The 14265-nt window shown below is 30.2% G+C and overlaps 1 protein-coding gene across 1 annotated transcript; it reads left to right on the top strand.

Moving 5' to 3' along the window:
- Positions 1-1778: 1778 nt before the first annotated feature.
- On the top strand, positions 1779-6822 carry LOC134683688 (perlucin-like protein). Its single transcript, XM_063542997.1, has 6 exons — positions 1779-1807; positions 2528-2685; positions 4242-4345; positions 4730-4811; positions 5792-6009; positions 6633-6822. The coding sequence occupies exons 2-6, from the start codon at positions 2529-2531 to the stop codon at positions 6660-6662; spliced, it is 591 nt and encodes a 196-aa protein (XP_063399067.1). The 5' UTR covers positions 1779-1807; position 2528; the 3' UTR covers positions 6663-6822.
- Positions 6823-14265: the final 7443 nt, after the last annotated feature.

Raw genomic sequence — 14265 nt, 5'->3', positions numbered from 1 at the left:
AAAACAAGACGTGTAGTCATTGAGGTTTAAATCGATTTCTTGAAACATTCGAAAACCTTAAAATTTTATGTTGAAATAATTTATCAATTTTGAGAAGAATTGTGAATCTTGTCTACAACAAAGCAAAATTTGATAGTGTACAAAACTGTTTCCTTTATCAACGGTAATTTACAAAAACAAATCTTGAATTTGGATAATAATTGAACACGGTGCTTCTTAAGCTGTTCAATATTATTTTGCAACAGTTGCACCCGTATTGTATAAAATATATATGTCGTGTCTGCCCAAAAGCAAAAGAGACGACGTCGGACTGTAAACCATATTTTCTATTTGCATACAAATTGCTACACAGGCATGAAACTGTATACATGTTTTTTTAAAAGAAAACAAAAATGAACAATAGCAAAAAAAAAAATTAGAATTTTATGTTAATATTGATCAAATTGAAAGTGGTTAAGACAACTGGCTGAACGATATATATACTCAATAAGTTATTCTTGTGACCATTTAAAAAATTAAAACGTTTCAAACATCAATGAAACACAATGAGTCAGTAACGTAAGTAAGTCCTTCAATTATTTGGTTAAAGAGGGGGGCATAGTTAGCAACACACAAACTTTTAAAAAATCAAAAAATAATTCAAATTAATAAATATACATGTCATAAATACATTCAACAAAATTACTATTTAAAATTTTAATACACAAATCCAAATTACTACGAAATTGTATGACAAAAATTAAGACAATCGTAGTATTCCGGTGTTCAAAAGTTATAAATCGATTGAGAGAAAATCAAATCCGGCTTGACAAAAACTAAAAGCTTACATTACCTGAGAAAAGTATAGTCAGAAAGGGGGAGAGGCGGTTGTATCTTAGTTTCACGATAATAAATCATTAGTATAAGTTTTGCATTTCATTTATTTTTGTGTTTCAGTTATTGTACATTTTGTTGATGAGTTGAAATGTAATATAATATATTATTTATTATTTATTTAGATAAAAATTAAAATGCTTCAGCTTTTGTCGCTTCATGTGTTATGATTATGATTATAAAAAAAAAGTGATTAATTAATAGCTCAGAATCACGGTTGGTACGGAATTTAGTTTTATTTGTATCAGAACCTGGAATAAACCAAAAGAACAGGGGCGAAAGATACTAGAAGGGACATTCGAACTAATCACTCGAAAAGAAACTGACACTGCCATGGTTAAAAAAATAAAAAGACAAATAGACAATTAAAAGTACAAAAGACACAACATAAAAAACTTCACGAACCCTACGTAAAACTGGATGGGTGGGGGTTTAGGTGTTCCGAAGTAATAAGCAGATCCTGCTGATTAAAGGTTTTAATAACCGTCTAAAAATTAATCAACTCTAATAAGAGAACATTTATTTTTATTTATATGTATTTTTTTGTCAACAAGTAATGATCCATTTAACCTCAAAGTGATTTTTTACCTCATTGTACCACAGTATTCATACAAACGTTATTATTCCGAATTCAGCATCCGATAAAAATTATGTGTTATTACTGATACTATGTTTTATCTGTTTGATGTTTGCTTTATCATTTTATTGTTTTGAATAATTATTACTGAAAAGGGAAGTTGAAACTATAATACACAAACAATACAAGAAATATGGGATCCTTCCAAAAATAAAAGTAATATCATATTTACTTCAAAATATGCATGATCAAATTACAGTATCATACAATTGACTGACACACGCTATATAAATATGTGTATATATATTGATACATTTACTATGAATACACCAAACTCGTTATCTTTTGAAGACCAAGGTAAGAACATGTAGTATAAGTAGATACTAACCATTTTATTTCGATTAACTGCTAATATGTGAACACAAATGCCACGAAGTTTAATGTAATGCAGTTTGAATAAAAAAGATCAACATACATGTTTTCAAGTTTGAATTGTTACTATGCTAATAGTCGTTTATAGAATTGTTATTAATTACCATTTTCATATGATTGATAGATAATGCTACGAAATCATATCAAAAGAAGGTTCACAAATAATGGATACATGATTTCTTTTAATTTTACAATAAACAATGCAAAATATTCATCCCCTGTGATTTCATAAAAGTTTTAAACTTTGTTGAATTTACTAAGCCATCTTATTTCGTTGTACTTTTATTCCATCGTAACATAAATAATATAATTAAGTCAATACTAAAAATAACGTTGTTGAATATTGATTGTCTGTACGTATTGTCCCTCACTGTCACACTTTTTACTTTAAGAATGAAACATTGAAATGTATCACTAATATAATTAATATGTACAAAAATCTATTACAAACTTTGCAACAATAACAATAAAACAGTGATAAAGAAAGATCCTTTCTTTTTGCAGTAAATACAGAACACTTTAATACTATTCAACTGATCTGAAATTGGCAACAAACAAATAACAAAATAATGTATTTTTTTTGTTACATATAAGGCATTTCCATTTGTAAAACATTATTTGAATTAAGTTTCTTTACATTTCTAGAATGATTGCTCTTGTGGTTGTTCTGGTTGCTACATATGTTGAGGTTGGTGGACAAAAGGTTTGCCTTGAAACTAAAGAAAAAGGTCATTTAAATCAATTGAGAAACCAGTTAAAAGGTTTTGAAAAAACTATCTCTGACTTGGAAAAGGGCCTTAAAGGTTAGTTCTAGTCAATGTATTACGTTACCTTGTCTTGAGATAATTCCTACTTGTCTAGAGAACATACGTACTTCAGTTTGAATTGAATAATATTTATAAATAGCAAACACAGAACTTTTTATAGTTATCATTATTTCTGAAAAAAAGAGAAGCGAAAAATATCAACGGGATCTTTAAACTCACAAACTGACAAACAATATACCAATGAGGAACATATAAAGAAAGGGAAGGCTGTTATTCACGTCAGTAAAACCACACATTAACTACTGAAACTTGAACTAAGACATTGTTTACCCAACATTCGATCTTAAACAAGATGAAAGTGTTCAAAAATAGATATTGCTCTTTATTTGTGACAATACAGAAAGGTTTTGAATTACCTGAGTGAGAGATTAGTTGACATCAAATATTTTTGAGAACATGCATTACGTAAAATTGTCTGAGGATTTTAGTGCTTTCTTACATTAAAGAATATTGATCCGACTAACACTACATGTTTATGACTCAAAATGTCTTATGTTTTCATTATTTTGATTCATGTATGTGTTTTCTTTATAGAAAACCACTTATTCGGGCTAATTTTCAGTCAAACTTCAAACAATATCATGAAATTTATTTCAAACAAAATAGTGTATTGCATTAATGAAGTTGTAAATTTATTTCAAATGAAATCCCAAAGACTTGTGACCTCTATTAAACCCTAGATGAACATTTATGTAATATAATAATATAACATAATAAACTAAAATAGAAGGCAATATTTTGATGTTTTTTTCAAATGGAAAGTACCTGTTTCTTTACTGTAAAACTACGTCGAACCAGTGAGAACAAATTGGTCTTTTGTGGATAGTTGTCTCATTGGCAATCATACCACATCTTCTTTTTTATATAATGTACAATTTTATAAAACAAGCTAGAATGATAGTTATATTGGACAAACAAAAACAACCGTCACGGCCAAAATGTGCGCAATATTAACAATCATTATTTTCAAACTTGTGTACATGAATAAAAAGTAAAATTACAAAAATACTGAACTCCGAGGAAAATTTAAAACGGAAAGTCCCTAAGCAAGTGGCAAAATAAAAAAAATAAATAGATTAAATATAGCATGATTGGTTTTAGTTTTATTGATTAACATTTACAAGTTTCAGTTAGATGTCAAGTCTTAATGTCCCATTAACCAAACAAATAATTAGACATTATTATCAAAAAAAATATTTATCAAATTTGTACATGTATCTTGTATTTTTACAATTAACTTTTTTCAATATGGGACTTCTAACAATAAACAAATACTAAAATATATCGACAAGATACAAATTTAATCAACTTGAGTTGTGAGAAACGTTCAGGAATATACCAATAGAACATCTAGAAGATCTGATTACTATGGAAGGACAATCGAGAAATACAATAAGAACATTATCATTAATTAAATAAGGCAACGATATGTGGCTTTGTTTCTTCCGTCGGTAGTGTTTTTAATTTTCAAAACACATTTTTCTGTGAACTCTTGGAGACATTGAACGAAATATATTTTCTTAATATTCAAGGAAAACACGTTGTGGGAAATGATGGCTGTAGTAAAGACTGGGACCGTTTTAGAGATCATTGTTACTTTGTTAGCAAACACAAGAAAAGTTGGTTTGAAGCTGAGGTAAACAAAAAAAAACATATGACATTATTTGTTGGTTAGACTTAATATTGTTTCCGTCGTAATTTTGTAAGAGTTGTGATTTTTATTTGTTACCGTTCTGAAGAGTCAAACACTAAATCAATACTGTTTTTTTCAATTTGTTCTGATTTTCTGCTACCACTGTTTTAAACCCTAGATTATGTTTTATGTCATACTTAGAAAGTAAAATGTAACTAGGCCATTTTTGTTCACTCTTTATTTGTTCTACACAAGTTTATTTAATAGGGTAGAAGTTGTTTAAGTTATACTAATTTTATGGTTTCTGCTGTAAAAAAATTCTGTATTAATAACAAATATGAAAATGTTGTAAATGTGTTTGAAATTGTCTTGTCTTGTTTATTGTAGCGTTTTTGCCGATTAAAAGGTTCATCTCTCGTCAACATTAAGGATGACAATGAAAACAACTGGGTTATGTCGAAATTAAAAGGTATATAATATGACTTTTAAAATATTTTTTTAACCAAATACACAGTAACGACTTTTACTTTCCTGAACATCTTAAATGTAGTGTCTCTAGTAAAAAGTAAAATCACAAAAAATATTGAACTTAGAGGAAAATCAATTCGGAAAATCACATGGCAAAATCAAATAACAAAACGCATCAAAAACGAATGGACAAGAACTGTCATATTCTTGACTTGCTACAGGCTTTTTAAAATGTAGAAAATGGTGGATTAAACATGGTTCGATAGCGCTAACCATCTCACTTTAATGAAAGTCTCATCAAATTCCGTTATATTTACATTGATGCGTTAAATAAACAGACACAATAAATAAAATAGTCAAAATATGGGTACATCAGTCACCATCGTATAACAATTTTAAAAGGGACAATTTTAACAGAACACAAAAATATCTTCTATCTACGAACACATTCATTGATTTGAGTGTCGGGCGTCAGAAAATTTTATACGTCACTAAAATTTTCGTTCAATACGAACAATTTTAAAATTTGCATAGGCAATGTTAGCATACAGGGTTAAAGAGTCAAAAGTATGTAGGAATAAATTTCAGATATAGACCGAGATTTAAACTAGTCTAAAAGTTATATATGGAATATATAAGACTTCACAAATAGTTTACTCCACTACGCGATTGAATGATTTTGACTTTTGTGGTTCAACGTATATTGTAATTCATGATAGAAATATATCATAATGACATATTATAGAACTATATCATACTGACGGGATCTTTTAAAGTACAGAGTCACGTTAACAAAAGAAATACAAAAAAGTCGCATATACAAAACAAACCACCAAAAAAATGAGAGTCATTACAAACACATTGACGAGATGTTTAAGTACCGAGCCACGTCAAACGAATATCACATATAACCATTTAACAGTAAAAGTAATTTTGTATTTGGGTAATGCTGTTTAATATTCATTACAATATATGTTTTAGAAGCTAAAGTAACCAGTGCATGGTTGGGAGCTACTGACTGTGATTCAGACAAGTGGATATGGGTGTTAGACTTTGAACCTGTAAAATATTTCAAATGTCATGGTAATGAACCGAATGGTGGAACTGGGGAAAACTGTTTACAGATGTACCCAAATTCCGAAGGGGGATGGAACGACGCGCCTTGCAAGATCACACTTGATTTCATATGCAAGAAACATGTAAGTGCATATTGAAAAGAACAATAATGAATACTTAATCGTCATGTCTTGAAAACGCTTAATAAATATTCCTATACCTAATTTTGACTTAAATCAAATAACTTCGAAATAGCTCATGACAGTTTATAATGACAACATACATATACGGAATCTTTTGAACATCCTTCAACTAGATATGTTGAACATCCTTGAACAAGTGATTGAAGAAATAAGCAGTAACACAAGAATTAAGGGAAAATATGTCAGTTAAAACATAAATACAGTTGTATAATAAAAATAAATGTGTACATTTTGAAACTAAAGCTAGAATGATAAAGCAACGTATATATCAGTTAAAAAAAATCAAACAATAAAATTGAGAATGGAAATTGGAAATGTGTCAAAGAGACAACAACCCGACCAAAGAAAAAAACAACAGCAGTAGGGCACCAACAGGTCTTCAATGTAGCGAGAAATTCCCGCACCCGGAGGCGTTTTTCAGTCGGCCCCTAAACAAATATATACTAGTTCAGTGATAATGAACGCCTACTAATTTCCAAATTGTACACAAGAAACTAAAATTAAATTAATACAAGACTAACTAACCCTATCTTTTGAAATAGCAATGTGTTTTTGTTTTTCAGATTAATGGCTGCTCACCAAGAAAACAGTGAACGAAATAAAATATTTCAAAGGTACAATGGGTGTCTTTATTTATAAAATGTCCACAGGCGAAGGATATATGAATTCATGTGTGCGAGTCATTAATCTAGGTTCCTGGAATTAATTTCCAATTTTTATCGGTTTAATCAATTATAAGAACATGAAATGCCATGACAATCTTCCAATAGTAAAAAAAAAAGACAACAGCATTGTTATGCATTATACGGATTTTGATTATCCATTTATTGTCATGTTTATCCTCCCAAATGTTTTTTTTATGTGCGCGTTAGTCTTGAATGTTTTCTTGGGGGTATCTGATTAAAATAGATTCAAGAACATAGGAGTTTAAATCAATCGTTTCTATTTCTACTTACCTGTAGACTGTTGTTCATCTTTATGATGCAAATAGTTACATATGAAACCAGTTTCTGAATTGAGACAGGCACATACAGAATGTTAATGGGTTAACAATAAAAATTCTTCTGCTTAAATAAAGTAAAATAAAAAAAGACTGAACTCCGAGGAAAATGCATAACTCTTAGCCAAATGTATCTTCGATGATGTTAGACGCAAAATAATTTGAAAAATTCTAAACTTTCTAAAAAGTACAGCTTATGAAATAAAGAGGACAGATTGCAAAGCCAAAGCAAGACAAGGATTAGTAGCCTCGAGTTACGAAAAAGCACATAGTGTATTGTATTGACAGTATGTGTTTAGATAATACTCAGAATAAGAGTGCTCTCAAAAACATCGGTTTCATTAACTTAATATTTATATCCTCTGTAGTAAACGTGCTTTCTTGTTAAATTACGTTACTCCATGTGCTTCTAACGAAAAAACTGTTCCAACAGAGTTACGAGGAGGAAAGATTAAAAATGACACTCCGCAAATTTCTTGGACACCATCTATTCACTTATTGGTTGAAATATACGATGTGTCTAAACTAACTAACGTCTTTTTACCACGTCTTGGGTTTTGGTTTAACATCTTTCTCGTCTGCCTGCTAAATACCGAGCTTGACCTATTCCCGAATATGACTGTTTTGTCGAGTTGGAATTTGATTGTAATACGACATGTCTCTGTACAGCTAACATTCATTTATATAGTTACTAGTATTATGTTTCTTTTGAGGTACAGTTTGATGTTGTGTTATATCTTATCGTTTGTGGTTTGAATTCTACATTTTTGATACATTTCATATCCGTCTTATTTGTGAGTAAAGTCTAGTTAATATCAATTTTTCTGTGGATAAATTACTAGTATTTGTTAATCCAAAAAATGATGCCGTCGTCGAAGCATTAATATAAAATAGTCTTTCATGATCGACATAATCATAGTAAATACATTAACCAGTATTGTGAACATGATTGTAAATACTTGTTTGGCTATCTAACTATTTTGATTTGATCGTCACTGATGAGTCTTGTGTAGACGTAACGCGCGTCTGGCTTACTAGATTATAATCCTGGTACCTTTGATAACTACTTGCATCTCGTTCCATATAGTTGAATGAATTTCAAGATTGTTATATACGTCACAAAGATATGTCATTGTTTGTAGTGTCCTCTGATGTCGTTAAAGGAATATGTCCTTTATTATTCTGCGGTTTACATGTTGAAATATACTATTAAAATATTTATTTATGCGTGTCTCGAAATCTGAACTGAGTGCTCTTGTGTTTGTTTGTTTTGTGTTCCTGTTACGTATTGTTATCACTTCAGCGATATATTACTTAAATTGCCATATAAGCAGACGGGTTGGCCTACCATAGAACCTGGTTCAACTAACCATTTTTTTTTTATAAAATGACCTGTAAAAAAGGCTACCAATTTGCTCAGGCACACTCCATTGTTGCTGATTTTTAATGTAGTTTTGATATCAATACGATTACCAAAACGACAATTATTCATATACAAAGACAAAGTCAAATATGTCTACAATTATTGGCCCTTGAATGTCCTTTGATTTGTTAATATTATCCCTACGCACAATGTCTAATTCATAACATGAGATCATACAAAAAATCATAATAGTGCACATTACTGAGACCCTGTAAATTTAGTGAATAACGCCCTATTTTATTTGTTTAGCGATTACCATATTCAATTGGTGTGTTCCTGTAATGACATCATATTGTAGTACCACGATATTAAAAATGTTGTGTATAGAAATGAAAAAAATCATGCAAACAAATGTCTTAAGATGGAACTGAGATGTTGTCTATCGATATCACAAACGGTGATAAATACTTTTCATACAATCAATCAAGCCGACTTAATTCGCCGTTTCAGAATCTAAGACAGTCTGGATAGTAATTTTAAAATCGTACACCAAAACGTTGTGATTTGTTTATAACGTCTTAAAGAATTGAAATTGGATCAATGACGTAACGTTATTTTCATTTTGGTTTACGAACAATATATATGCATGCCTTTAAATGGTCAGTTTACTCTTGGGCCTAAATAAAGAGTAATTGAAGACGTCATAATATCATGTATAGGTTTGGATTGAACTCAAATGATTTTGATACGTACAAATGCTAAAAAAATCGAATATTCATGAAATTCCGTTACTTATGTTTTTAAAGTTAATTTATAATATTTAATACATGAGCAACACGAAGGGTTTCACGTATGGAGAAGGATTTTTCTTTCCTACCGAAGCACATGAGATCACCTCCGTTTAAGTTCGATCTCAGTTTTTAGTCTTATGTATTGTGTTTTGTATGCTAGTGTTTGTTTTTTAATCGTTTTTCATTTTTTTAATGGTATTGTCATTTTGTTTTCAACTTCGAATATTTATTTGATATATTTGCCTCTCTTTTAACGAAATGCATAGTGTTAAATCTACTAATAAAGACATACTATATAAGCAATTGACAGCTCAATATTAAGGGGTGGGTTACAATCGGTTACTGAAAAAAAAACCCTTCTAAAATAGACTAGAACCCTAAATTGATTGAATCATTCCTCCTCAAGCCTTACAGCGTATGTTGGTTTTTAAATTAACAGTTTAATGCATCAATACAGTTTTTGCTTTTTGAACATGTTTCTTATTGTTAGAGGATATAAACTAATCGAATTTGAGTTTACTGTTTATATTAACACTATTAGATATATTGTGAATTATATTTACCGGCAAACTTAAACTGGAATACAAAATAAAAGAAGGGAGAACAGGAAACAGAAAAAGGGATTGTGACAAGTCTTAAGCAGCGAGTGAATCATTCCTCCTCAAGCCTTACAGCGTATGTTGGTTTTTAAATAAACAGTTTAATGCATCAATATAATTTTTGCTTTGTGAACATGTTTCTTATTGTTAGAGGATATAAACTAATCGAATTTGAGTTTACTGTTTATATTAACACTATTAGATATATTGTGAATTATATTTACGGGCAAACTTAAACTGGAATACAAAATAAAAGAAGGGAGAACAGGAAACAGAAAAAGGGATTGTGACAAGTCTTAAGCAGCGAGTAAAATTTAAGACAAACACATGACATTAAGGATATAATCCCTAAGCCGGGAATGTCACAGTATATACCGTTTCTGAGACCTGAATTACACATGTATTACGGATTACCCCTGACTTAATGTTATTTTCCAGTGCAGGTATTTGTTGACAACACATATATTGAAAAACCCAACCTGATATGTTCAGCATACGTGAAGGATTTTCTAATTTGCTGTGAACATAATTTTATCGTGTATGTAATAATTTATAATAACATTGTTAACATTAAATTTAAGAATTAAAAGTGTAAACAGTTTCATTTAAACTGAATAGAACCCTCACAACTTTGATCAATAAGCCGTTGTTGTTAACTATATTATTTTCTTACACTTTTGTGTTACGTGACATCGAATCGACTAATACAAAAATTTCAAAAATTATAAATGAATTTTAAAACACATAAAAAATTTACTTAGACAAATTTCTTTTAAACCTGAAATGCTGTTAGTTCTATGAAAGAGGTAACACATATTTTATACTATGTGACGAATACTATATAATAATATAATATTAGTCCCGGTTTTACAGTAGCAGTAATGATATTTTACTTTTAAAAAATGTAACTTTGGATAGAAACAAGCCACTTTGAAAACTTTGGGAATTCAGATAGACTATATGATAAAACTTTAAGAAAATCGAACGCTTACCAACAAAGTAAAAATCTATTGATAGGTGATTTTCGTTATTGACTTTGCATTACAAAAAAATAAATGTATTACACTGGTCCTCAATGCTTTTCATCTTCGTACTTTATTTGGCCTTTTAACTATTTTGAATTCGAGCGTCACTGATGACTCTTTTTTTTTAACAAAACGCGCGTCTGGCGTTTATACAAAATTTAGTCCTGGTATCTATGATGATTTTTTTTTGTGATGTTATCATTTAGATCATGTTAAGTTTTACTCGTAAAAACAAAATTAACTATTTTATGCGAACTTTAGACATTATAAATAACTATATATTTAATGATAATATGTACCCCTTGTATTAATGCCATGTTTTTTTGTCTGCGATGAAATGAAATGGAGTTGACAATTGAAATGTAATTATATTTTCGTTTATTATCTCAAAGATTAAAGTATGGAGTCGCCTACTTGTAATGTTATTGAGGAAAGATCAAGATATGAAATATACTTTCTACTGTCGTTAGTATTCTTAATTAATGTTCACTGGAATATATGAGATGAAAACACTCCTTGTTATGTGGGATATGTATGACAGAATAATTCAATAACAATGAAAGTGAATTGAGAAAACTTAACAAGATGTTATCTACGAGAAGGTTGATGCGAATATTGTTTCATATAAGTACAAAAAACAGGCAAACAAGTAGTCGTGCACATTTAGTGCCCATTTAAAAACTGTCTGTATGCTAAAACATCAATCCATGAAATTCGTCAAAACCACTACGTACGGCATACTGATGATATTATATTACCGGTTTTGGTCATCAATATGTCTCGTCACAAAATAAGATCTTTTATTATGTGAAACAAGGAATTCGTATCTACGTTTTTAGTTTTTTTAGAATTTTATTAATAAAATGATGTAGTGGAAATATACATTATACCGTGAAATATATAAAAAAAAAGATAATAATAAGTAAACAATAAGCACCCAATGCATTGACTTATCACTTAAGAAAGACATAGATTACTTGCACTAGTTAAATCTGAGTTGCAAACATGAGAACAAACCATTATCAATTTAACATTTAGACACACACACTTATTTAACTCAGCACGTGTTTATTTCTTGCTTTAGAAACTTAACATTATTTTTACAATTACCTTAAGGGATCTAATGATGATAAGTTTGGAAAAAGTACATTGGAAATATTTGATAAGCGGATTTTTTTTAAGTCTGAATAAAACGTCAGTGATGCAAAAATCTAATAACAGAAAGACCAATTTGTATATAGAGAGAAGCCTACTTTAAATTTGTAACCGTTGACCGACCTGATTTTTTCAATCTTTACTGTGCATAACACGCATCTGGTGCAGAAAAATTGGTACCGTTAATGTTATTAGTGTCAATTCATAAATCCGAATGTAAAAATGTATTTTACGTGTTTCATATTTAGAAATACACTAATCTTATATAAAAAAATTGTATTTTTGTTTCTTTCGGCAATGAATTTATTTGGAAATATTTTTTTCAAAAAGACAATATATTTCTTTCTTGTACAATACACTGTCGTTTCGCTGGTGGATGTCTAAAAAAAGTTGAACTTGCTGAAATGTTTATGACAAATACTTTCTTCATGTCGATTTTTTTCTGATGAAAATTACACCTTTGTTCAAGGTAAATAATATTCAATAACTAATAGGACCTTATAAGTTCGTTCCCCTTACATAGGAACTTCCGATATCCGAATCAGCGATGAATTGACTGGTTCTTTTCGTACATAGAATTTCGTTTTCTGTGATGATAATTGCGATCAACTGTAGGCAGCGTTGTATGTAAAATTTATAAAAAAAAAAAAATCAGAGAAGTTTATATTGGCAATGAGGGTCGATTGAACACAAAACTTTTCGACAAAAGAGATGATTTCAGCTTTCCAATTGTGAACTGTCCATTTCTAAGTAGCAACATTCCAGCAGCACCTGTATATGGTGTATATATCTCCCAATTGATACGATATTCCCGTGATTGCATTTCTTATCATGATTTTCTTGCTAGAGGGTTATTGCTCACAAGGAAGCTATTAAATCAAGAGTTCCAAATGGTAAATTTTACAGACGCCATCACGAGTTGTTTGACCATTATGGAATAACCGTTTCAAAAATGATATCGGATATGTTCCTTACAATCTCCTACCGAATTTGACTATTTATTGGATTTAATATCTCATAAGCAACACTACGGGTGCCACATGTGGATCAGGATCTGCTTACCTGAGATCACCCCTTGTTTTTATTGTGGTTTGTGATGTGTATTCTTTAGTATTCTATGTTGTGTAGTGTGTACTATTGTTTGTCTGTTTGTCCTTTTTATTTTTAGCCATGGCGTTGTCAGTTTATTTTCCATTTATGAGTTTGACTGTCCATCTGGTATCTTTCGTCCCTCTCTTATCTTTGTCAAATTGCAAAATTGAGTTATATATTTATAAAATTGCTAAGTCATACAATATACTAGTAATTGAATGTTTGCTTCTTTATGTTTATCTCTAATGCACTTCAATGTATCCGGCATGAACTTTTCCGGTGAATAGATAGTGAAATTAAAAGATTTAAGCCCTTATGAAAAGATTTACTACTTTGAAAAAGGACAATAAGGAAGATAAATCATCTTCAAATCCCAAATTTTCTTACCAGTACAAAACATATGTGTGTCTCAAATTGTGAAATACATGTAGACTAAATATACTATCTTATAATACCGTAATAGTCCTCCAAAATTTGTTATTTACATTATTGCTTGAATAACAGAATCTATAAACCAGTCTCATGACAAAAAGCTGTGAATCTGACAAAACAGATCTAATGAACTGTCTAAGAGTGCCATACATTTGGCACAACTTTTTGGAATTTTGGATCCGCAATGCTCTTCAACTTTGTACTTGTTTGGCTTTATAACTATTTTGATATGAGCGTCACTGATGAGTCATATGTAGACGAAACGCGCGTCTGGCGTACTAAATTATAATCCTGGTACCTTTGATAACTGTTTACCATCATAAATAAAGGCAACAGTAGTTTACCGCTGTTCACACTCATAAATCCATGGACAAAAAACAAAATCAGGGTAACAAACTAAAACCGAGGGAAACGCATTAAATATAAGAGGAGAACAACGACACAACACTAAAATGTAACAGACACAGAAACGGACCAAGCGTTAGACAAAACGAGAATAACAAAAATAAACGACACAACATTAAATTTCATTTTTTTGATAAAACGATACATAGTACTGGAGCCAGTTTTAAAACAAAGTTGTGCGATTTAACAAGATTCAAATATTACTTTCCGAAATTCACTACGTTCCCAGGATACATAACACACTTAGATCTAGATACGACATTGGCTGTAGTAATGTTTGATACGGTAAAGGAAGGATAAGTCGAAACAATAATGATAGAAGCTATGATATTGA

Source organism: Mytilus trossulus, chromosome 9, assembly GCF_036588685.1.
Source record: "Mytilus trossulus isolate FHL-02 chromosome 9, PNRI_Mtr1.1.1.hap1, whole genome shotgun sequence".
Classification (NCBI taxonomy): Eukaryota; Metazoa; Mollusca; class Bivalvia; order Mytilida; family Mytilidae; genus Mytilus; species Mytilus trossulus.
Note: the sequence above shows the minus strand (reverse complement) of the source record. Positions and strands in the feature narration are given on the sequence as shown.

Bases quoted from the DNA above. Each gene is read 5' to 3' on its own strand.
- LOC134683688 (XM_063542997.1), top strand. From the start codon at position 2,529: ATGATTGCTCTTGTGGTTGTTCTGGTTGCTACATATGTTGAGGTTGGT. The intron at 2,686-4,241 runs GTTAGTTCTAGT...TTAATATTCAAG, and splicing joins CTTGGAAAAGGGCCTTAAAG to GAAAACACGTTGTGGGAAAT. The intron at 4,346-4,729 runs GTAAACAAAAAA...TGTTTATTGTAG, and splicing joins AAAGTTGGTTTGAAGCTGAG to CGTTTTTGCCGATTAAAAGG.